Source organism: Geotrypetes seraphini, chromosome 6 (assembly GCF_902459505.1).
Source record: "Geotrypetes seraphini chromosome 6, aGeoSer1.1, whole genome shotgun sequence".
Classification (NCBI taxonomy): Eukaryota; Metazoa; Chordata; class Amphibia; order Gymnophiona; family Dermophiidae; genus Geotrypetes; species Geotrypetes seraphini.
In genome coordinates, this window is record NC_047089.1 from 1,107,599 (window position 1) to 1,130,060 (window position 22,462).

General features: G+C 42.3%; 1 protein-coding gene across 1 annotated transcript in view; it reads left to right on the plus strand.

Annotated features, from left to right (window-relative positions):
- Window positions 1-22,462, plus strand: part of DNHD1 (dynein heavy chain domain 1) — a 681,063-nt gene that overhangs the window by 275,144 nt on the left and 383,457 nt on the right. The window contains exons 19-21 of the mRNA XM_033948490.1: window positions 3,000-3,091; window positions 11,717-11,930; window positions 18,101-18,226. Coding sequence (XP_033804381.1) covers window positions 3,000-3,091; window positions 11,717-11,930; window positions 18,101-18,226 — 432 coding nt within the window. The remainder of the gene's footprint in view (window positions 1-2,999; window positions 3,092-11,716; window positions 11,931-18,100; window positions 18,227-22,462) is intronic.

Here is a 22,462-nt window from a genome sequence, read left to right on the forward strand (position 1 = left end):
TAAAGCAGGGGTGTCCAACCTGTGGCCCAAGGGCCGCATGCGGCCCCTTGAAGTATTTTGTGCGGCCCTGGTCGAGAGCGATGCAGTATTTTTCTCTGCTGCCTGCTCCCTCCTCTGTCTTGCTGCAGCATTTGCGTGTTTGTGCGGCCCCAGAAACATTTTTTTTGGCCAATGTGGCCCAGGGAAGCCAAAAGGTTGGACACCCCTGATCTAAAGGCATCTAAACCAGGGGTGGGCAAACTTTTTTGACTCGTGGGCCACAATGGGTTCTTAAATTTGCAAGAGGGGCTGGGTGACCAGGGGGGAGGGGGGTCTCTGATGCACCACAGAATAATGATGGTAAGAGAAAGGGCTAAGGCAGAAAGAAAGACACCCCCCCCAAGGGCAGAATGTTCTCTCTGGTTTCTGCTTTAATCTACTTTTCACTCTCTTCCTTCCAGCGTCTGCCCTCTCTGTCTCTTCAATCCAGCATCTGCCTCTTCCATCCACTGTCTGCCCTCTCCCCCTTCCATATGGTATCTGACTTTCTATGCCCCTCTCCCCTTTCCATCCAGCCTGAGCCTCTCTCCTTTTTACATGATTCATTCCAGCTTCACTGCTCTGTTCATTTTTTCTTTCCTACACCAGATCTAGCATCTTTGTCCCTCTCTCCTTATTTTTCTGCTGACCCCACTTCCCAGCATCAGTCTCTCTCTACTTTCTCATTCCTCTGTCTCTCCCCTTTCCCTCAACTGATCTCTCCATTCCACCCTGACCCCTTCCCCTCCTCTAATCTCCCTGCCAGCTGTTTCTTTCAATTTTTCCTCTTCCCCTGTTCAGCAGTACCCCTTCTCCCTTCCCTCCTCCCCCTATCCAACAGTAACCCCTTCCCTTTCTCTCCTCCTCTCCCAGCAGCATCTCTCATTCTCCCTTCCTCCAAGTCCAGTAGCTGCCCTCCCTTTATTTTCCTTAGTCCAGCAGCTTCCCAGCCTCCAACAGTGGCTTCCTCCCCTTCTCTCCACTTCCCTCTCAGCAGCTCTCAGTACTTGCCTGCAGCAGTGCCAGTAACATCAGCACAGTGATTCAATTAGGCAGCCTGCCTCTGAGGTCGTGCCCACCTCTGAGGAAAGAGGAAGTTGCATCATTAGAGGCAGGCCACGACTCAGCAAAGGACCCAAGGCTGCCTAAGTGAATCATAGAAACATAGAAGATGACGGTAGATAAGGGCCATAGCCCATCAGGTCTGCCCACTCTACTGATCCACCCCCAAGTCTACTATCCTAGGGATCCCACTCCTGGTGACAGGTTCCTTTGGCTTAACCCTCTAAGGGATCCCACATGGGCATCCCATTTGCTCTTAAATTTTTGCACGCTGTTTGCCTCGATCACCTGCACCGGGAGCTCGTTCCAAGGATCAACCACTCTCTCGATGAAGAAATATTTCCTGGTGTCACCATGAAATTTCCCATCCCTGAGTTTGAGTGGATGCCCTCTTGTGGCTGAGGGTCCTTTGAGAAAGAGAATCTCTTCTTCCATCTCGATACGGCCGGTAATATACTTAAAGTTTCAAGTTTCAAGTTTATTAATATATTAATATATTTGATGAATCGCCTATTAAAATTACTAAGCGATGTACAAAATCCAAGTAAAGAATAATAAAAAAGAAACTAACATGTCTCGCTACTGGCACTGCTGCAGGCAAGTACTGAGAGCTGCTGGGAGGGGAGCGGAGGAAAGGAAGCCATTGTTGGAGGTTGGGAAGCAAAACGTCGGAGCTCATCAGGCCCCCTGATCTCGCCAGCCCTGAACAGACTAGCAGGAAATTTCTGTGCACTGATCTTGCCGGCCTTACATGGACCGACTGGAAATTTTCAGCGGGCTGGATGAAAACACTAAATGGGCCAGATATGGCCCATGGGCCGTAGTTTGCCCATGTCTGATCTAAGCAGTGTGATAAGGCAGTGGCTGTTGCCAGAAGAATGCTAGATTGCATAGAAAGAGGAGTAACCAGCAGAAGAAGGGAGGTGTTGATGCCCCTGTATAGGTCAGTGAGGCCGCACTTGGAGTATTGTGTTCAGTTTTGGAGGCCATATCTGGCAAAGGATATAAAAAGACTTGAAGCGGTCCAGAGGAAGGCAACAAAAATGGTAAGTTTGAACCAAAAGAAGTATGAGAAGAGACTGGAAGACCTAAATATGTATACTTTGGAGGAGAGGAGGGACAGGGGAGAGCCCACATGGAAAAATGCTTGAGTACCTGAATAAATGCATGTAAACCGTTCTGAGCTCCCCTGAAAGAACAGTATAGAAATTGAATGAATGAATAAAAATATGATACAGACGTTTAAATACTTGAAAGGCATTAATATAGAACCAAATCTTTTCCAGAGAAGAAAAAATGGTAAAACTAGAGGGCATAATTTGAGGTTACAGGGAGGAAGACTTAGGAGCAATGTTAGGAAAGTCTTCTTCACGGAGAGGGTGGTAGATGCCTGGAGGGAAGTGGTGGAGAGGAAAACGGTGATGGACTTCAAAAAAGCGTTGGATAAAAATAGAAGATCTCCTATTAGAAAACGAAGGATGTAAATTAAAGAACTAAAACCAGTATTGGACAGACCTGCACGGTCTGTGTTCTATATAGGGTGATTCGGTGTAGGATGGGCTGGGGTGGGCATCAATATGAGCTCCACTAATATGGAACATGAGGATGTTTACGGTAGATATTCTACAAACAACGGGATGGTTGGATAGGCTAGAGTGAGCTTGGATGGCAACTTTAACATTTGGAACCTAGGACAATACCAGACTTTAAGTCTACGGCCTAGAAATATCAAAGAAGAAACAAGTTCATCATATCATGTATTTTTAAAATGAGTATCACTTATAAGCAGACTGGATGGACCGTTCAGGTCTTATCTGCCCTCATTTACTATGTTACTATGTTCTTGATTGTAGGTCAGTGCTAATATTGATTTTAATATTTACAATGTCAGTATTTTTTTTATGTTTTCCCCCTTTTAGCTATGAACGTTGTGTTCCACGAAGACCAGCAACTGACCATTTCTGATCTGCTCGGTTATCCACTGCACAAGCATTTTGATGTGATTACTAGGGTAAGTATCTCTGAGTTTTCCAAGTTTCATGTTTTATTTTATAAGGTGTCAAGGTCAGAAAACAGATGTCCAAGTTGGGATATTTGAAATTTGCAGAATATTTTGGAAAGAGATTGTAAAACCTGAAGGGTTTCTTAAAAAAAATACCTATAAAGACATGCTGGAATACAAGTGCATTTGCAGTAGTAACAATCATTTTACAAAAATAGAGAAAGGAAAAAGAACAACTTCCCTCTGAGTATTATACATTGGGGTGGGGGGGAGGACACATGCAAGTGTTAAAGACCCAAATGTCCAGGCACCCTAAATCTCAGAATAAATGTGTGTACTTTATCTCTTTTGCTATGTTCTACCCAGAGATCAACTTTTATAAAGTAAAATAATAGAAACCCACTCAAACATAACAGCAGAGACCAGAAGTAAGATTAAATAATTAAACTGGTTTATTAAAAGAATATATTTGATAATTACAAAGGAAAATTATTTACATTCCAAGAATCTGCATCAATGGAGGTTTTATAGCCAAATTACAACTTTATTGCAGTAATGCTCTTTTATACTCTCTACCTCTTAATTTTATGTCTACCTAAGTCCTAAGTGAATCAGCCCCTTTCTTCAATTACAACCAAATTCTATATCAAATCGAAATAAACCCATACTTTACCCAAGTCTTTTTCTGCAGATGAGGAAGGGGTCCCAATCTGAATCCAGCCTCTCCAACTCCACTTCCCCTCCTCCCTTCAACAGCTTTTATACATTAATTTAGGCCATGTGATGGGTGGAAAATCCCAGACTTTCCTGTAGACATCTTCTGGGCTCATGTTCCAATGCCTAAGTCCACAGAAGTTGGATTGAGTACAAAATTCTAACCAATCACCAATCAGCTAGCATTGGTCACCCTTTTCCACCTCTACCTGTGATTGGTTGCCTTGCATCACCTCCCATTATCCCTATCCCAGAATAACTGTACAGTCCTGCAAGGGTCTAGGTCACTTCGACCCAGATTTCGGGAGGGGGAGATGTGACTCGGCTTATCTTGTTAGTTCTTTCTTCAGCCCTGCATAGTACCATCTTTTGTCCAACCTACACACATGATCAATTGCCAATCATTATCAGCCAGGTAGCAAAAGCCTTGCTGGACTGACATATCCAATTATGAAAGCCAAGATCTATCATGTTACAGAGAAAGAGGAAAAATCTTTCTTTCCTTCATTTTGATTCTCTCCAAATTTCCTATCTTGCTATTCCCAAACATACTAATGAAATGAAATTCACAGAGGCTTTTGAAAGGAGACAGAGGAGAGGAATCAGAAAGCGAACAGCAGGGGAGAAGGACAACACCTCAGCAAACATGACAACAGGACAACACCTCAACAAAGGATACAAGCTGCTAATCATCCAATTTGATCTTTCAGCAGCATTTGACCTAGTAGACCACCCCATACTACTCCAGATACTAGACGCCATAGGAATCTCAGGTAGAGTTCATAACTGGTTTCAAGGTTTCCTTAAAACAAGATCATACAGAGTTAAGTCAAAAGATCTTATATCCGACTCATGGTCTAACCCCTGTGGAGTACCACAAGGATCACCACTATCGCCCATACTATTCAACCTCTTCATAGCTTCATACTATTCAATCTCTTCAACTCTAGACGCCCTAAATATAACCTCATTCAGCTATGCGGACGACATAACCATTCTCCTCCCCTTCGACATCCAAGACCCCATCTCCACAGAACGCCTGGAAACAACACTGGTAACAGTAGAAAACTGGATGACCACCCATAAGTTGAAGCTAAACTCGGATAAAACTAAATTCCTACTACTAGAGAAGGAAAAAATACCATCCTTTACAGAACTGGAAGTAAACGCAATCAAGTACCCAATACAGAGCACCCTCAAAATTCTGGGAATACAACTAGACAGATGCTGCACAATGCAGACACAAATCCACAAAATCATCCAAAAAGCTTTCTTCACCATGCGAAACTTAAGAAAAATAAGAAAATTCTTTAACAAAGATCAATACAGAATCATTGTCCAATCCCTTGTGCTTAGTATTGTAGACTACTGCAACAGCCTCTACCTACCATGCCCAAACAACATGATAAAACAACTACAGACCGTTCAGAACACAGCCCTCAGACTCATCTACTCGCTTAGCAAATTTGACCACATCACCAATGCATACTCAGACTCTCACTGGCTACCGATAAAAGCAAGAACCCAATTCAAATTCTACTGTCTACTATTTAAAGTAACCCATGGAGCTGCACCAAGTTACCTAAACAACCGCCTATACCGCAACCTTACACACAGAATAAGGAAAACTCAAAGCCTATTCACCTACCCACATCTCAATGGTACTCGATGCAAGAAACTTTACGACAACTTTCTGGCGACACAGGCAGCGAAAATTGACCCTACCGTCTCCAAACTGCTGACCAAAACAACAGACATTAAAGTGTTCCGAAAAGAAATCAAAACTCTTCTATTCAAAAAACACCTCCCATCATTCTAACCTCCATCCTACTCGCATATGCATATTCCTTCATGAATACCTCCCCTATAGTATCTCCTAGCCAATTCTTCAAACCATATCCCCAAAATATATTCAGAAACCTAAACAAGCAACCTCCATCTGTAACCAGAATATTTCTTCCCTCAATGTTATGTAATAATCTTCTATAACCTGAATGTATTGTTATTCTTACCTGATATGTAAACTTGATATGTACTTGATATGTGCTTGATATGTACTTGATATGTAAACTTCCTGGAAATGTCCAGATTTCTTCTAATTTTATAATCCGCTTAGAACCGCAAGGCACAGGCGGAATAGAAATCACTAATGTAATGTAATGTAAGTAGTTAAACTAACACAATAGTAGCAGAGGGCAATCACAGCAGACATAGAGGACACACACAAGCAACAGGGGTAGCAGGTTTAAAATCAAGAGAAGGACTTCACAGTAACACCAAGGATGCTACACAGATTCCTACACAAGGAGAAACCACTTCAGACAAAGTGTGAAAAGGCATATAGGGAAACAGGGAGAAGCCACTTCAGATAGCAGACCAGCAAGTGGACAGCAATGGATGCAGCAGACAGAAGCAGGATGTTGAGCTATCCAGTTTTCTACACCGTTTGCCATATGTGTGACTACCTTCCCTCTGGGAGACGGTCTTATGTATGTACTCGATGCAAGGAACTGGAGGGCCTGAAGAAGCAAGTCAGACTCCTGGAAGGCAGAATATTGGAACTAGAAGCACTTCGAGCAGTGGAGGAGGAGGACAGAGAGGCAGAAAATTTCAAGACAGAGGAACCATTGAGGAAGAAATCCGGGAGGGAGGCTGTGGAAAATCACCAACAAAGTAGAACTGCCAAGATACACCTACAGTGAGTGAGGACCACCTGGAGGACAACCACAAGGAAGAAACAGGTGACACAGCAGTGAGACCTGGGAACAGCGGCGGGAACCCACAGGAAGACGAGTCTGGTGCAAGTCAACACCAGGATGAGGGAAGATGGAAGTGCGCAGAGGACACAGACCTACGGCTGGAGAGATGGACTTGCACTAGGGACACGGACTGTGGCTAGAGAGACAAGAGGACAGCAATCGTTGTGGGGGATTCCATCATCAGACAAGTCAACAGCCACATAGCGGAGGAAGACAAGATCGGCTAGTGACCTGCCTACTGGGAGCCAAGGTAGAAGACATAGTGAGCCGCATCGACAGGATCATCAACAGTGTGGAAGAGGAAGATATGGCGGTGGTGATCCATGTGGGGACAAACAAAGTGAGCAACAGAAATTACAGCAGGGAAGCATTGAAGGACCAGTTCCGGATGATAGGAGGGAAGCTGAAGACCAGAATGCTGAGGGTAGCGTTCTCAGAGATCCTGCCGATACCCAGGGTCGACGAGAAGAGGCAGACGGAGCTGCAAGCAGTCAATGCATGGATGGGCGCTGGTGTGAGGAAGAACGATTCCACTTTGTGCGCAACTGGCCGATGTTCGGGGGGAAGAGCAAGCTATACAGGAATGATGGACTTCACCTCAACGGAGACGGAACGAGGCTACTTGCAAGCAACATCAAGCAAGAAATTGAGAAGTTTTTAAGCTAGGAAGAAGGGGAAAGCTGACAGTCGACCAAGAGTCAATGGTTCGGGAAACAGTATACCCAGAGGTTACCGTGCAGGAAGATTGCGGGAAGACTCACCAGATCATAGGAAAGACAGAAATCCTGACGGATCGAAAGGGACACAAGAGGGAAGGAAATGCAAGAAAGTAACAGGCCGCAAACTCAAATGTATGTACACGAACATAAGGAGCCTAAGGAATAAGATGGGGAATTGGAAGCTATGGCACAAAAAGATAACCTTGACATCATTGGCATCACAGAAACATGGTGTAACAAGGAAAACATCTGGGATACTGTGCTACTGGGATACAAGCTATACCCCAGAGACAGACTAGGACAAAAAGGTAGGGGTATTGACCTATACGTCAAAGAGGGAATCGAGTCCACGGGAGAGAACACGCCAGAAACAAAAAATAAGGTAAAGTCTCTATGGGCCAAAATTCCGGGAACGAATGGAACGGAAATGAAGATCGGCATCTATTACCGACCAGCACAGCTTCAGCAAATGGACCACTCGTCTGACCCAGCAGCAGCAATTCTTATGTTCCTTACACAAGTACCAGATTTTGTAAAACTAGACATAGAAGAGGAGCCAGTTAAGGAACTGAATTAAGAATTACCTAAAAAAAAGCCAAACCATTGAGGTTTACTACGAATAATAATCATGTCTATAGCACTGCCAGACGTACACAGTGCTGTTTTAAGTGAAAGGTCACGAGGGAACATAAGAACATAAGATTTGCTGCTGCTGGGTCAGACCAGTGGTCCATCGTGCCCAGCATTCTGCTCATGTGGCGGCCCTTAGGTCAAAGACCAGTGCCCTATTTGAATCTAGCCTTACCTGCGTATCAGCAGGAACTTATCCAACCTTTTCTTGAATCCCTGAAGGGTGCTTTCCCCTATAACAGCCTTTGGAAGAGCGTTCCAGATTTCTACCACTCTCTGGTTGAAGAACTTCATTACGTTTGTATGGAATATATTCCCTTTTAACTTTAGGGAGTGCCCTCTGGTTCTCTTCACCTCGAAGAGGGTGAACAATCTCTCTTTCTCTACTAAGTCAATTCCCTTCTCTCACTAACTCTCATTAACTCTTCAAAACCCCAGGTCCAAATGAGCAACAACTTTCAAACTAGGACAAATTCAACCCTTTTTGTGTTTAAAGCTTACTAGAAACTTCCATGAACTATTTCTAGAACTGCTTTCACATTCATATTTCCATTATTGTATAGTAACTAATTATTTCCTGAAGTAAAAGTTTAGATACTTTTACTTGTAAAGAAGTACAGGCAGCCTCAGGTTAAGAACGAATTATGTTTTAAAGCTGTTCTTAAGTGGGATTTGTATGTAACTCAGAACTTGTAGATTTTCAGTTTCTGCTCCCATCTGACAAAAGGGCCAACTGTCCCAGTGTTCCCTCTAAGGTACAGCACGCACAACCACACACTGTTCTTAATGTGGCCATGCATCAGCCCTGAATCTATTGCAGGAGAAGTGTAGGAGTCTAGGCCTCTGGAAATACTTCTCACTGAAATCAAATGAAACCGCAACTGTGTTCTTAAGTATGAGTCATAGTTAAGTTGGGCATCTGTAACTCGGGGACTGCCTGTCCAGGATAACATTTGTTACTTTTACTGAAGTGATAAATGTACCAATTTTTACTACTTTTACCTAGTGACATTTGATGCTTGCAGTTAAAAATAAAAAGTAAAAATGAAGGAAGATGTAAATGACAATTGCTCAGTACACTAAATGAAAGAGCAAAACTGGGAACAGGATTTTGGTATTGCAAACAGTAGATCATTTCATCTTCAATTTTGCTCTTTGGTGAATATAGCCTATAAGAACTGTGCTGTTGCCTGTGTTTGAACTGGTTAGATCAGTTGGGCCACTTTAAAGCAGTGATGAAGTGATTCTTAATTAACAGACATTATAGTTGTGGTACTTTTTATTCAAAAAATATTATTTTAGGCATTTTTTAAAATTTTTACTTGAATAAATTTTTAAATAAACTTAAGTATCAAAATATACATTTATCTATACTTTTAGTTAACTACTTTGACCTACTGCTTTAAACAACATTGCGTATTTCTGAAGATGATAATCACATTTCTAGTGCAATAGGTGAGACATTCTAGACAGTTGGTTATTTCCCCATACCCACATGCTACAGAAGGAGTTCACTCCGGATTTTTCACTCTGCCTCTAGATTTTATTGTTTTAATTTGATATTATTTCATCCCCTTTTTGGGTAATTTTATGCTTGAAGTGAATTTAAAGCTCTGCCTGCTGAGAATTCATAGACTTCAGTCTTTAGCTGACAGGCCGATCCCTTTTTGGGTACCTGTTGGCCAGCATGCATAGGGCCGTCCCTGTAATAATCTCACCTACTGTTAAGCAGAGGTCAAGGGTAGGTTGTTAGGCATCAGGGGAGGTTGGAAAGTGGGGTTTTGAGTGTTTCTGGATGTTCCCCTGTGTTCTCCCTCCTGAAAAATCCTACAATCGCCATTTTCATAGTTTGTGAAGTGTGATAAATATCACAATTTTGGCACAAATTTTGTGCCGGTGGCCATCTTGGATATTTAGTGATTTTTTTTTTTTCATCTCTCTGCTTCCTTAAAACTTCAAATTTTGCCTTAAAAACTGCTGGGATGGAGTCCTTGGGTTCTCTTACATAAAAATATAAGAATAGCCTTAATGGGTCAGACCAATGGTCCATCAAGCCCAGTAGCCTGTTCTCACGGTGGCCAATCCAGGACACTAGTACCTGGCCAAAACCCAAGGAGTAGCAATATTCCATACTACCAATCCAGGGCAAGCAGTGGCTCCCCCCTGTCTTTGTCAATAACAGACTAAGGACTTTTCCTCCAGGAACTTATCTAAACCTTTCTTAAAACCAGCTACTCTATCCACTCTTACCATATCCTCTTCATGTGGATTCTTGGCAGGATTGCACAAATTAAGCGATTTTAGAGCACATGGCACAACTGGAGGGGTGTGTAGTGCCCAACTTAGTTTCTCTCCTGCGGAAGCAGGTGATCAAATGCTCAGCTAGCCCAGTGGGGTGGCTTTCATTGCTTTTGGGGCTCGGTACAGCTGGTTCCTTAGTCAGCTAGGCTTCGGGCCCTCCACAGCCTAAGAAATGCAAATTTAAGTCATCTAAAGGTGACTCTATGCCCCAGGTGCCGGGCCCCTTTTCAGAGTTTCAAAACAAGTCTTCTTCCCCTTTGCAACTTCAATCTGCCTCTGAGACGTCTCTCACTGGCGTAGTCCTCACCTCAACCTGCTGCGGCTGTTGCGCTGCCTGATCCTGATCTGGGGGATCCGGATGCTGATCTTTACCTTACTGATCCCTTATTTGCTGGTACAGCGCTTCCCGGACTGGGGAATCCTGGCTTGTGTGCTGGATCTGTGGATCTTTCAGGGGCCTTGGATCCTGGTGATGATCCTATGGTCCTGTGCTTATGTAAGTTTTCGGTTCTGCCGGACCTTATTGCTGAGTCTTTGCAGGAATCAAACTTAGTCCATCCACTTCTGCTTCTTGGCTTTGTAGTGTGCGCTCACAATCTGGCAACCGGATATGAGCTTTCTGGTCTCCCGCTTCCAAGGCCACGATTTCCAGATGGATCCGTAGGGCCATTTCATCAGCCTATATGCTTTCTGGGAAACAGTCCCCTGTTTTCATCAAGGCACATTGTACCAGGAGTTTGTCCCCGTCCCGTCCCCCGGTTAGAGGATGTAAATTTAAAAGGCACATTGTACCAGGAGTGTGGCTTCTTCATGGGCTGAAGCTAGATCTGTCTCTCCTGAGGAGATTTGCAGAGCGGCAACATGGTCTTCTCTTCACAAGTTCTTCAAGTTTGTCAAGTTCTTGTAGAGTGAATGTAGCTGCAATACAGTACTCGGCTTTCAGGTCTTCAGTCCTAAGGGCCAGCACAACAAGCTCACCCTAGATTTTGGAGGGACTGCTTTTGTATGTCCCAGTTGTCTAGAATGTCTCACCTATTGCACTGGAAAGAGATGATGTACTCCCTACCCTGTCCTTCCTGCACCTGTTTATGCTTCTTCAAGCTGATTCTTGGATACCTGTCAGCCCTTGAGGGGTGGCAAGAATTTGTATATATGTTCCATTTATTGAGGAGTAGCTTCTGAGCTCCTTTGAAGCCTGTGTTGGCGATTAATGGTACTATTTAGTTACTTTTCAGCAGAACAGTTTATTTTGCCTTTTGCTACAGGTGCCTCTACTTCACGTATATTAGGTGCTTCTCAGTAATTGAGTACTAACTGTAGAGGGCGCTAAACTGCACAGTGAAGTACACCAGAGGCAGAGTGAAAAATCCGGAGTGGATTCCTTCTGTAGCATGCAGGTATGGGGAAATAACCCAGCTGTCCAGAATGTCTCACCTATCTACTGGAAAAGAGCTTATCAGGGTAAATACATAATCTCTTGATATGCAATTACACTTTCCTCCTTAACTCAGATCTATAACAAAGCAAAGGCCAGTCTGACTTCACTGCAGACTCTCCAAAGGCTCCAGAATATGTGGGAACAACTAGAATTCCAACTAACCAAATTTCTTCTTCGAGTATGGCATCAGGATTCAGCCGTTGATCGCTTAAGAAGACCAACCAGTCAGATCCGGGAGCCAGAAGGTGGTTATTTCTCACAGGATACTGGAACCTTCATTCTAAGTGGTGAGTGTGTTCACATTCACTGTTTGTCATAAGAAAGATGATGTTTTACGTTTTTGGATATTATTTCAAATATGTTTATTGGTCCAGAGATGTACACAATGGTAAGAACATACAAGCAAGATCTAATTAGTCTTCTCAAAACAACTGCTTGGATGGAAATTCAAAAACATTATCCCACCCATCCCTCCCCATGAAAAAAATACAGTCACATGTCAGTATATATAGATATGGTAAAACAGAAGAACTGGAGATGGCACTTCATAATTACAAGTTAAGAAGCTTACTACAAGCATGTGTTGTCAAAGATGATCAGAATGGTTCCCATTTTGCAGCTGTAGCCACATATCTGAAGTCATATTTGTAACTTCCATACATTCAAGTTTTTTTTTTTTTTGTTTAAGTTTTTTTTATTGAATTTTTTTTTCCATTTAACAACAAGTGTCATAAATTTTCATACAATTATCTTAACAATACACTTGATATTTTTATAATATATTTTATATATAACATTTCTTGTCTTATTTTTCTTATGGTTTTATATATCATATAATTGTAATTATTTTTCTTATAAAGTTATACAATATATATATTGTAATGATTTTATCAATTATTATTTAAATATGAACCTTTTCCCCCTCCCTTTATTACGTTCTTTTCATGTAAGAATATCATCTATTATAATATTTTATTTATAATGTATGATAAAGAGAATAATTCCCTCCCCTTAACCCCTCCCCCCCTATGATAAGAAAATAGCATACATTCAAGTTTTAACCGATAGATCATCAGTGCTCTCCTTTGAGACACTGAAGGTATCTCGGGATCCAACAACGTGCTAGAAGTAACTTCTTATCAAATAAGAAAGCATTGTGCTAAAGAATGACAAAGGGACAAAGTTTGTCCCCGTCCCCCACCCGATCCCCACAAGCTCTATTACTACTATTAATCATTTCTATAGCGCTACTAGACATACACAGCACTGTACATCAAAACATAGAAGAGACAGTCCCTATTCAAAAGAGCTTACAATCTAGTCAAGACAGACAAACTGGATAGGAAGGTACATCAATATACTGTGCTCAGGTGGGGGAATTAGACGGATAATGGTGCTTTGGAGTTTGAAACTGAAAGCATCTCCAAAGAAGTGGGCTGTGAGTCTGGATTTTGATACTGCCGGAGATGTGGAGTCAGGCAGTTTGTTCCAGGCATACTATACAGTAAAGTAGAAGGGACGGAGTCTAGACTTGGCTGTAGAGCAGAAGGATACAGATAAGAGCAGTGCTGGGTAATAACTACTTGCATTGATAGTTAACTAAAAATGTAACTAATTACTGTAACTAGTTACTTTCTGATAAGATCGACAGAAGTTAAGTAACTACTAACAAAATTTACAAGTTACTTTTATGTTGCTGTATCATAAGTTCCGCCTTTGACTTAGTAGACCATGAGTTCCACCTTTGACTTAGTAGACCATGAGTTCCGCCTTTGACTTAGTAGACCATGAGTTCCGCCTTTGACTTAGTAGACCATGGGAAATTGTTACAATGGCTAGATTCAATTGGCATCAGAGGAGAGGTGTTAAACTGGTTCCGAGGCTTCCTTATGTCCTGCACCTGTCAAGTTCGTTTTAATTACAATCTCTCGGACACCTGGAGTAACCGATTTGGCGTCCCACAGGGGTCACCACTATCCACATTTTTTTCAATGTTTACATGTCATCATTAGGTGCGCAACTGTCCCAACTAGGGATAAAATTATTCAGTTACGCAGACAACTTTACGATCATCATTCCAGTCGCCACCTCTCTCTCTCAGAAGTTACTCCCATAGCAACAGAAGTACTAAATTCGATGGAACGATGGATAACTGAATTTAGACTGAAGATACTAAAACACCACTGTGCATCAACAAACTTAGTTACCCTATTCAACCCACTGAAGGTTCTGGACCAGGGCCTAACCATGAAAGACCAGGTGGACTCTTTGGTTAAAAAGGGTTTTATTACTCTCTGGAAGCTTTGGTCCATTAGAGCATATTTTGATGCATCATCATTTATAATCTTGGTACAATCCTTCATACTGAGCCAATTGGATTACTGCAGTATCGCCTATCTGGCAGTTTCCCAGAAGAATATGCAGCAATTACAACTACTGCAGAATGCGGCAGTCAGGCTGATCTTTGAGTTGAAGAAGTTCGATCATATAACTCCTTCCTACCGACTCTTGCATTGGCTGCCGATGGAGGCACGTGTGAAGTTTAAGTTTGGCTGCTATTCAGCCTAGCCCCCAAATACATACCTGACCTATTCTCCTTTTCAACCAATAGATATAAGAGAAGCTCAAATTTGAATTTTGTTTCTCCCCCGGTTAGAGGATGTAAATTTAAAAGTCATTACCAACATCTTCTCTCTTATCAAGCAGCATTATGGAGCAAAGATCTGAAACAATTACTTACGCTTGCCAATACCTATGGGGAATTTAGGAGACACTTAAAAACATATGTTCTTAAAATACATAGGAAACTGATTTGCACAATCTCTCCCACAATAACTGATCTCTAGAGCTGTTAATCAATAGATTTTAACTATGTTAATTCTGCTCAATCTGTAACATTTCTAATCAATGTAACCCGCATAGAACTGTTATTATTATTATAGCATGCAGAACAATTGATGACAGAACCTGAATATTTGTTCACTAGACTCCGCAAATACACATATAAGATAATACTGCTGACATTTAAAACGATTACATCATAAGAACATAAGCAATGCCTCCACTGGGTCAGACCTGAGATCCATCGTGCCCAGCAGTCCGCCCACGCGGTGGCCCAACAGGTCCAGGACCTGTGCAGTAGCCCTCTATCTATACCCCTCTATCCTTTTTTCCAGCAGGAAATTGTCCAATCCTTTCTTGAACCCCAGTACCATGATCTGCCCTATTACTCCCTTTGGAAGCGCATTCCAGGTGTCCACCACACGCTGGGTAAAGAAAAACTTCCTAGCATTCGTTTTGAATCTGTCCCCTTTCAACTTTTCCGAATGCCCTCTTGTTCTTTTATGTTCTGAAAGTTTGAAGAATCTGTCCCTCTCTACACTCTCTATGCCGTTCATGATCTTGTAGGTTTCTATCATGTTTCCTCTGAGTCTCCGCTTTTCCAGGGAGAAGAGCCCCAGTCTCTCCAATCTTTCAGTGTATGAAAGGTTTTCCATGCCCTTAATCATTCGTGTCGCTCTCCTCTGGACCCTCTCAAGTATTGCCATATCCTTCTTAAGGTACGGTGACCAATACTGGACACAGTACTCCAGGTGCGGGCGCACCATTGCCCGATACAACGGCAGGATGACTTCTTTTGTTCTGGTTGTAATACCCTTCTTGATAATATCCAACATTCTGTTTGCCTTCTTCGAGGCTACTGCGCATTGTGCCGTTGATTTCATTGTTGTGTCCACCAGTACACCCAAGTCTCTTTCAAGGTTACTTCCCTCTAATACTAATCCCCCCATTTGGTAGCTGAACATCGGGTTCTTTTTCCCTATATGCATGACCTTGCATTTCCCTACATTGAAGTTCATCTGCCATTTATTCGCCCACTCCTCCAGTTTGTTTATGTCCCTTTGTAGTTCCTCACACTCTTCGGCAGTTCTAACCCTGCTATAGAGTTTAGTGTCATCCGCAAATTTTATAACTTCACACTTCGTCCCGCCTGAATTTATACATAACCTATTCATACTGTACACACAATCACGTGCACTCAGATCCACGGATCAGCAACTACTAACCGTTTCTTGCTTAGGTTCAAACAATTTTTATTGATGCAAACAACAAAAAAAACAATGCCAGGGCACATCACGGGTACACAGTACAAATAATGATGCATCATATACAATGAATAACAATCAGGTACAGAAGAAAAGTAACAACTACCAAACTCCCCCCCCCCCCATCCTACTCTACATAGGGTGAGCAAGAATAAAGCGGCGGAAAGCACTCCAAGGCCCTGGACTCTTATGAGCCCCGAAGATGCCATATCACCCCTTCCCCCCACCTATATCCACTGAACCGGAACTAAGTGCCCAAACCGTTCAGTACCCTCACCGTTTCTTGCTTAGAAATAATCAGTACAAGATGCTTAGAGATCTTTTCTGTCACAGCTCCTCAGCTCTGGAACACTCTACCTCTAGATTTAAGGGATGAAAAAATACTTGACCAATTCAAAGGTAAATTGAAAAGCCACCTATTCAAAGATGCTTTCTTGTTATAACCTCTACTTTCCTAAACACCCATAACCAATTTCAAAGATCTTCTCTTTCTTCTTAGCCTTACCTAGATGTTTTTACCTTAAGTGTCTCTCTATCCTATAACGAATGTAGTTCCTTCCCATCTCCCGTTCATGTTCCAGTATGTTTGGTTAGTTCTAATTGGAATTATGTATATGTGGTTTTAAAATTGTATAGTTTTTATTTCTGCTATTTCATCTAGAAATTGTACTAAAACTTTAAACTTGATCAAGGGCCTTACACTCTGGACAAGATCTCCTGCTGAAGGTCCCCTTCAACAAAGACATTAAATATGGACACATCAGGTCGAGAATGTTCTCAGTAATGGCCCCAGTGTGCTGGAATGCCCTACCTAAGGAATTATGGGCGGAAAAAGATGACAGTCAGTTCAAAAGAAAGTTGAAGGAACTAGTATTTACTGAATACTTTTGCTGACGTGTCTTTGCAAGCAGTTGTGAAGTGCTCAGGGATGTAGTGAAGACACAGGGGGATTGCGAAGATCACAAAGTGACATAATCAAGCTCGAGAAATGGGCATCGACATGGCAAATGAGGTTCAATGTGCATAAGTGCAAAGTGATGCATGTCGGTAACAAAAGTCTCATGCATGAATACAAGATGTCCGAGGTGGTACTTGGGAGAGACCTCCCAGGAAAGAGACTTGGGAGTTCTGATCAACAAGTCGATGAAGCCATCTGCACAATGCGCTGCAGCGGTAAAAAGGGCGAATAGAATGCTAGGAATGATAAGGGGATCACGAACCGATCGGAGAAGGTTATCATGCTGCTGTACCAGGACATGGTGTGCCCTCACCTGGAGTACTGTGTCCAGCACTGGTCGCCATACATGAAGAAGGACACTACTCAAAAGGGTCCAGAGAAGAGCGACTAAAATGGTTAAGGGGCTGGAGGAGTTGCCGTACAGTGAGAGATTGGAGAAACTGGGCCTCTTCTCCCTTGAAAAGAGGAGACTGAGAGGAGACATGATCAAAACATTCAAAATACTGAAGGGAATAGACTTAGTAGATAAAGATAGATTGTTCACCCTCTTCAAGGTAGGGAGAACGAGAGGGCACTCTCTAAAGTTGAAAGGGGATAGATTCCTTACAAACATAAGGAAGTTCTTCTTCACCCAGAGAGTGGTGGAGAGCTGGAATGCTCTTCCGGAGTCTGTTATAGGGGAAAACACCTTCCAGGGTTTCAAGACTAAGCTAGACAAGTTCCTGCTAAACTGGGACGTACAAAGGTGAGGCTGGACTCATTTTAGAGCACTGGTCTTTGACCTGGGGGCTGCCGCGTGAGCGGACTGCTGGGCATGATGGACCACTGGTCTGACCCAGCAGTGGCAATTCTTATGTATGTTAGTTCCTAAAAGTTACTGTTGCTATACATGTTCATGGTATCTGTACACTCCTAAGGTGATTGATTGCTTTGCCTCTAGCAATACCCGACCACGTTGGTTATTATTTCCTGGGAGCATACGGAATAAACATATTGTTCATATGGTCAGTTTCTTTTCTTCTTTCCATGACTTAAAATTATACAGCAACTGCAAGAAAGACGCTCAAAATTAAATAACTGACTATCAACTCCACTTGTGGCCCTTCTTTCTTGCATTCCCTGCAACTCTGGTATGTTTTCCATCATGGGTACCCTATAATCATGTTTCACATTCCTCTAATTTTACAGCTCTAATTTCTACACACCTTTCAGATTTCCAAATAGTTGCAGTTATGCTACCTTTTGCTATTACCGAGTTCGCTGCCCCGTCACCTGTTGCTCTTCTATTAGGCATACACACTTTTCTCTTTGATTTTCTCTCTCACTGTCTCTTGAGATGGCACCAGTTTCTTTATAATGGCCATTTTCTTGAAAATTCATCCTGCTTTCCCAGATACAGAAAGTCTGAAGATGCTGGTAGAAGACAGTATTTTAACACTTCAAATTTTACAATCATCTCCTCATGCTGCTGACCAACAACAGGAAGTGAAGAGTTGGGCTGAACTACTGCACAGCTTTGGTAAGTTTTCAAGAAGACTAACAGTACTGTACTTTGGAATCTCTCTCTAACAAATCATGAGGGCATAGACCCTGTCTTATTATACAGTGACTAGAAAAAAGTCCTATGGCTAACAAAGAAAATCAATGTAAATATACAAATGAATGTTATAAAGAACTGCTGTAGAGCAAAGTCCTTAAATTCTGTTGTAGGTAGGTCCTGATGGGAGTTGGGGAGAGGGGCCTGGTCTCAGGCGGAGAATTTTGGAGAGGGGTTGGAATTTGGGGGGCATTGGGGTTCAGAGAGAGGTTCTGATCACATGGGTGGAAAGTAAAAGGAAGGAGAGAGCATTCAACAAGTTAGGGCTGCTTTTGATGTGGTCATTTCGCTATGTGGGCCCTGGCACTGAATATTGCCAACAGTTGCATAACTGCCAGCTCAGCCCTGACTCTGGCCTTGGAGTGCCCCTTTCTGGACCACATTGGAAATGGCTGATTAGAGCCAAAAATCCTCAAAGCCGGAAACTCCACAAATACCCTATTCCAGATAGTATAGGGATTGATAGGGAAAATCAGAAAGAGACTACCACCAAATGCTCCCTAACCAGTAAAGAAAATAAGAAACCTACAGAAAGACAATGGACTAAATGGCAACATATCTCTGGAAACTGGAGATAACATGGAAGAATTTGAACCCTTCACAGAAATTTTTAGAGGCGCCTTGTTGCAGAATCGTGCTTTCTTGATAGGCGCCTAAGTTTCAGTTATTGCTGATTAAAAAGCTTAATTGAACTTGTTAATCAATTTAGATAGGTGCCTGTCTAGATGGACATCTCCAAAATAGATGGCTAACATTAGGCACCGGTTACAGAATTTGGGCCTTAGTTTAGTTGTGAGTCCAACTGGGACAGAGAGGGAAGATTTAATGTTAACCATCTTGATCTGACTATATTGTTAAGAAATGCGGTGTATCAATAAACTACTTACTTACTTACTTCTTTGTAATGCCTCCAGAGCAGTCTTCTCCCTTACCTAGCAAAGTCCTGATAACCATAAAGGTTAAACAAGTTTCAAGTTTATTAAAAATTTTTATACCGCTTAATCAAATTTCTAGATGGTGTACAGAGTAAAAAAGTTTCATAAAAGCAAATTAAATTAAAAGTAGTAAACAAAACCAGGATAGGTTAATAAAACACATAACAAAACATAAGTACTAACTTCACACAGTTAGAAAAGAAGGGCAAGAACTACAATCTTTGAGGAAAGAGCACGGTAAAAGGGGAAGAAACAATAGGTCGGGGTAAAAAGCTATAAAGCTTGTTTTAGCCCTTAAAAGGACAGTTATTGTCCTAAAGCATCTTGGAACAAGAATGTTTTAAATTTTGCTTTAAATTGATTTAATGCGTATTCAATGCGTAATTCCAAAGAGAAGGTGCAGTGACAGCAAAATTGTTGGATCTCAGCGAGTTGATTGATTTTAGAGATGGTATAAGGAGATTCTGTGACATTGAACAATGCGATTTAGAAGGAGTAAGGAATTAAGAGTCTATCAATGATCTCTGGTTGATGGTTTGAACGTGTTGTAAAGGTTAAGAGTAAGATTATGTTCAATGGGTAGCCAGTGTGCGTTGAACAGGAGAGGTGAAACGTGATCGAAATTCTTAGCGCCTGAGATAATCTTGATAGTTGTATTCTGCACAATCTAAAGGCGTCTTATTTCCTTTTTTGTAATGCCCTTATAAAGGGCATTACAATAATCTATACAAGAAATTACCAGAGAATGGATCAGTGTATTCAAGGAAGCTGGGTCTAGTAGTTTAGAGAGAGAACATATCATTCTAAGACGATGAAAACATTTCTAGACAACCGTAGTAATATGATTGTGATAAGAAAATTTACTGTCAAAAGTGACACCTAACAGCTTTAAAGTGGGTACAACTTGGATTGGGAGAGATTCAAATTTCAAGGGGGCCTGAAGAGTTATTCCATCTTTAAAGGGGAAGATTATTAGTTTTGATTTATTAATGTTAAGGGACAACCTATTTGAATCTAGCCACGATTAAATTTTTTTCTAGTTTGTGGTTGATGGATGCAACATCCTCTATGTTATTAAGATCGATGGGATGGATTAACTGCACATCGTCAGCATACACAAATGTGGTAAAACCAATGGATTGGCCCACAGTCAGAAGGGGGGGATATAAAGATGTTAAAAAGTAACGGCGACAGAATGGAGCCTTACGGAATTCCGTGCTTAGTAGAAGGCTCAGATGATGAACCGTTGAAAATGACCTTAGATGATCTGTCTGAGAAATAAGAAGTGAACCAGTTCATGACTTGACCTGTTATGCCAATTTTGTGAAGACGTGTTAATAACAAATTATGATCAACGGTGTCAAAAGCAGAGGAAAGATCTAACATTTATGTGGAAACAGTTTGAAGACGGTCTCGGTTCACTTTACAGATTCATATTTGTAATTTGTCTATTTAATGTTCACATTTCCCCCCCTACAAAAATTTATTTTAACCTTTCATTTTTAGAATTGTAAACCGGCCAGGTGCACGTCGATGGTCAGTATATTAAAATTAATCAAACTTGAAACTTGACTGCTCATCCACCTTGGAGCCTTCCATAGTAGCGAAGTAAAGACGGATATGGTGCTCTATTGCACAGTTCTTCAACCGCCGGTCTGCGGACTGGTGCCGGTCCGCAGAAAATTCCTGCCGGTCTGCGCAGGACCGGCGAGATCAACTTCTTCAATTTCCTGCCGGTCCACACAGGACCGGCAAGATCGAGGAATGCAGGGCCGGAGAGATAATGGGGAGCCTCACTGTGCTTTCTTCCCTCCCAGCGGCTCTCCTTACAAATGCAGCGATTGAAGAAGGAAGCCTTGGAGCTTTTGCTGAGTCAGGCCACCTCTCATGATGCAACTTCCGCTTTTCTCAGAGGTGGTGTAACCCAACAAAGGACCCGAGGCTGCCTTACTGAATCGCAGCGCTGGCAAGTAAGGAGAGTTGCTGGTTGGGGAGAAAGCTGCTGGGCATGGTAAAAAAAAAAGGGACAGCTGCTACTGGACCTGGATAGGGAGAAGAGAGATGCTGCTGGGAGGGGGGAGGGAAAGGAGTCTGGGAAGCTGCTGGGTAAGGGGGAAAAAGGGACAGCTGCTACTGGACCTGGAGAGGGAGAAGGAGAGATGCTGCTGGGAGGGGAGGAGGGAAAGGAGTCTGGGAAGCTGCTGGGCAAGGGGGAAAAAGGGACAGCTGCTACTGGACCTGGAGGGAGGGAGAAGGAGAGATGCTGCTGAGAGGGGAGGAGGGAAAGGAAAGGGAAGAGAGTTACTGCTGGACAGGGGGAGGAGGGAAGGGAGAAGAAAAAAGGAAGGAAACAGCTTGCAGGGAGATTAGAGGAGGGGAAGGGGAAAGACAGGAATGAGATGGGAAGGGGGGTCAGCAGAGACATTGAGAGGGACAAAGATGCTAGATCTGGTGTAGGAGAGATAAAAATGAAGAGAGCAGTGAAGCTGGAGTGAATCGTGTAAAAAGGAGAGAGGGGCATAGGCTGGATGGAAAGGGGAGAGGGGCATAGAAAGAAGACAAATACCATATGGAAGGGGGAGAGGTCAGACAGTAGATGGAAGGGACAGATGCTGGATTGAAGAGACAGAGAGGGCAGACGCTGGAAGGAAGAGAGTGAAAAGAAGATGAAAGCAGAAACCAGAGACAACAAAAGGTAGAAACAAATAATTTTATTTCTATTTTGTGATTAGAATATATCAGATTTGAAATGTATATCCTGCTATAGACATAACTGGGGACTGCAGTATTCTGTTAGCATGATATTTCTATGAACTTGGCTTGTTCAGTTTTCTTGATAGTAGAGGGGATATATGTGAAGAGGAGGAGAGACAGGGGTTTTGTTGGTCCGTGCTCTGTATATTTGTATTTATAAAATCACAATTGTTCAGAATATTGTTTCTTTTTATACTTTAATAAAATACGTTCAATATAAAATCATAATTGCGGCTTGTGCAGATGGGATCAGATGGTTTGCAGGGACCGAGCTCGCGGAGATGGGGGCGTAAACGGGGTTTTTAAATTTTAGTCCTAGTAGTTTGCTGGTCCACAAAATAATTATTTTATTTCTGCCGGTCCGCGGGTGTAAAAAGGTTGAAGAACACTGCTCTATTGGACCAGAATGAAACTTAGATCTAGTAACAGACTGGAATTTATTTTACTTTAACTTATAATTCATTCCATT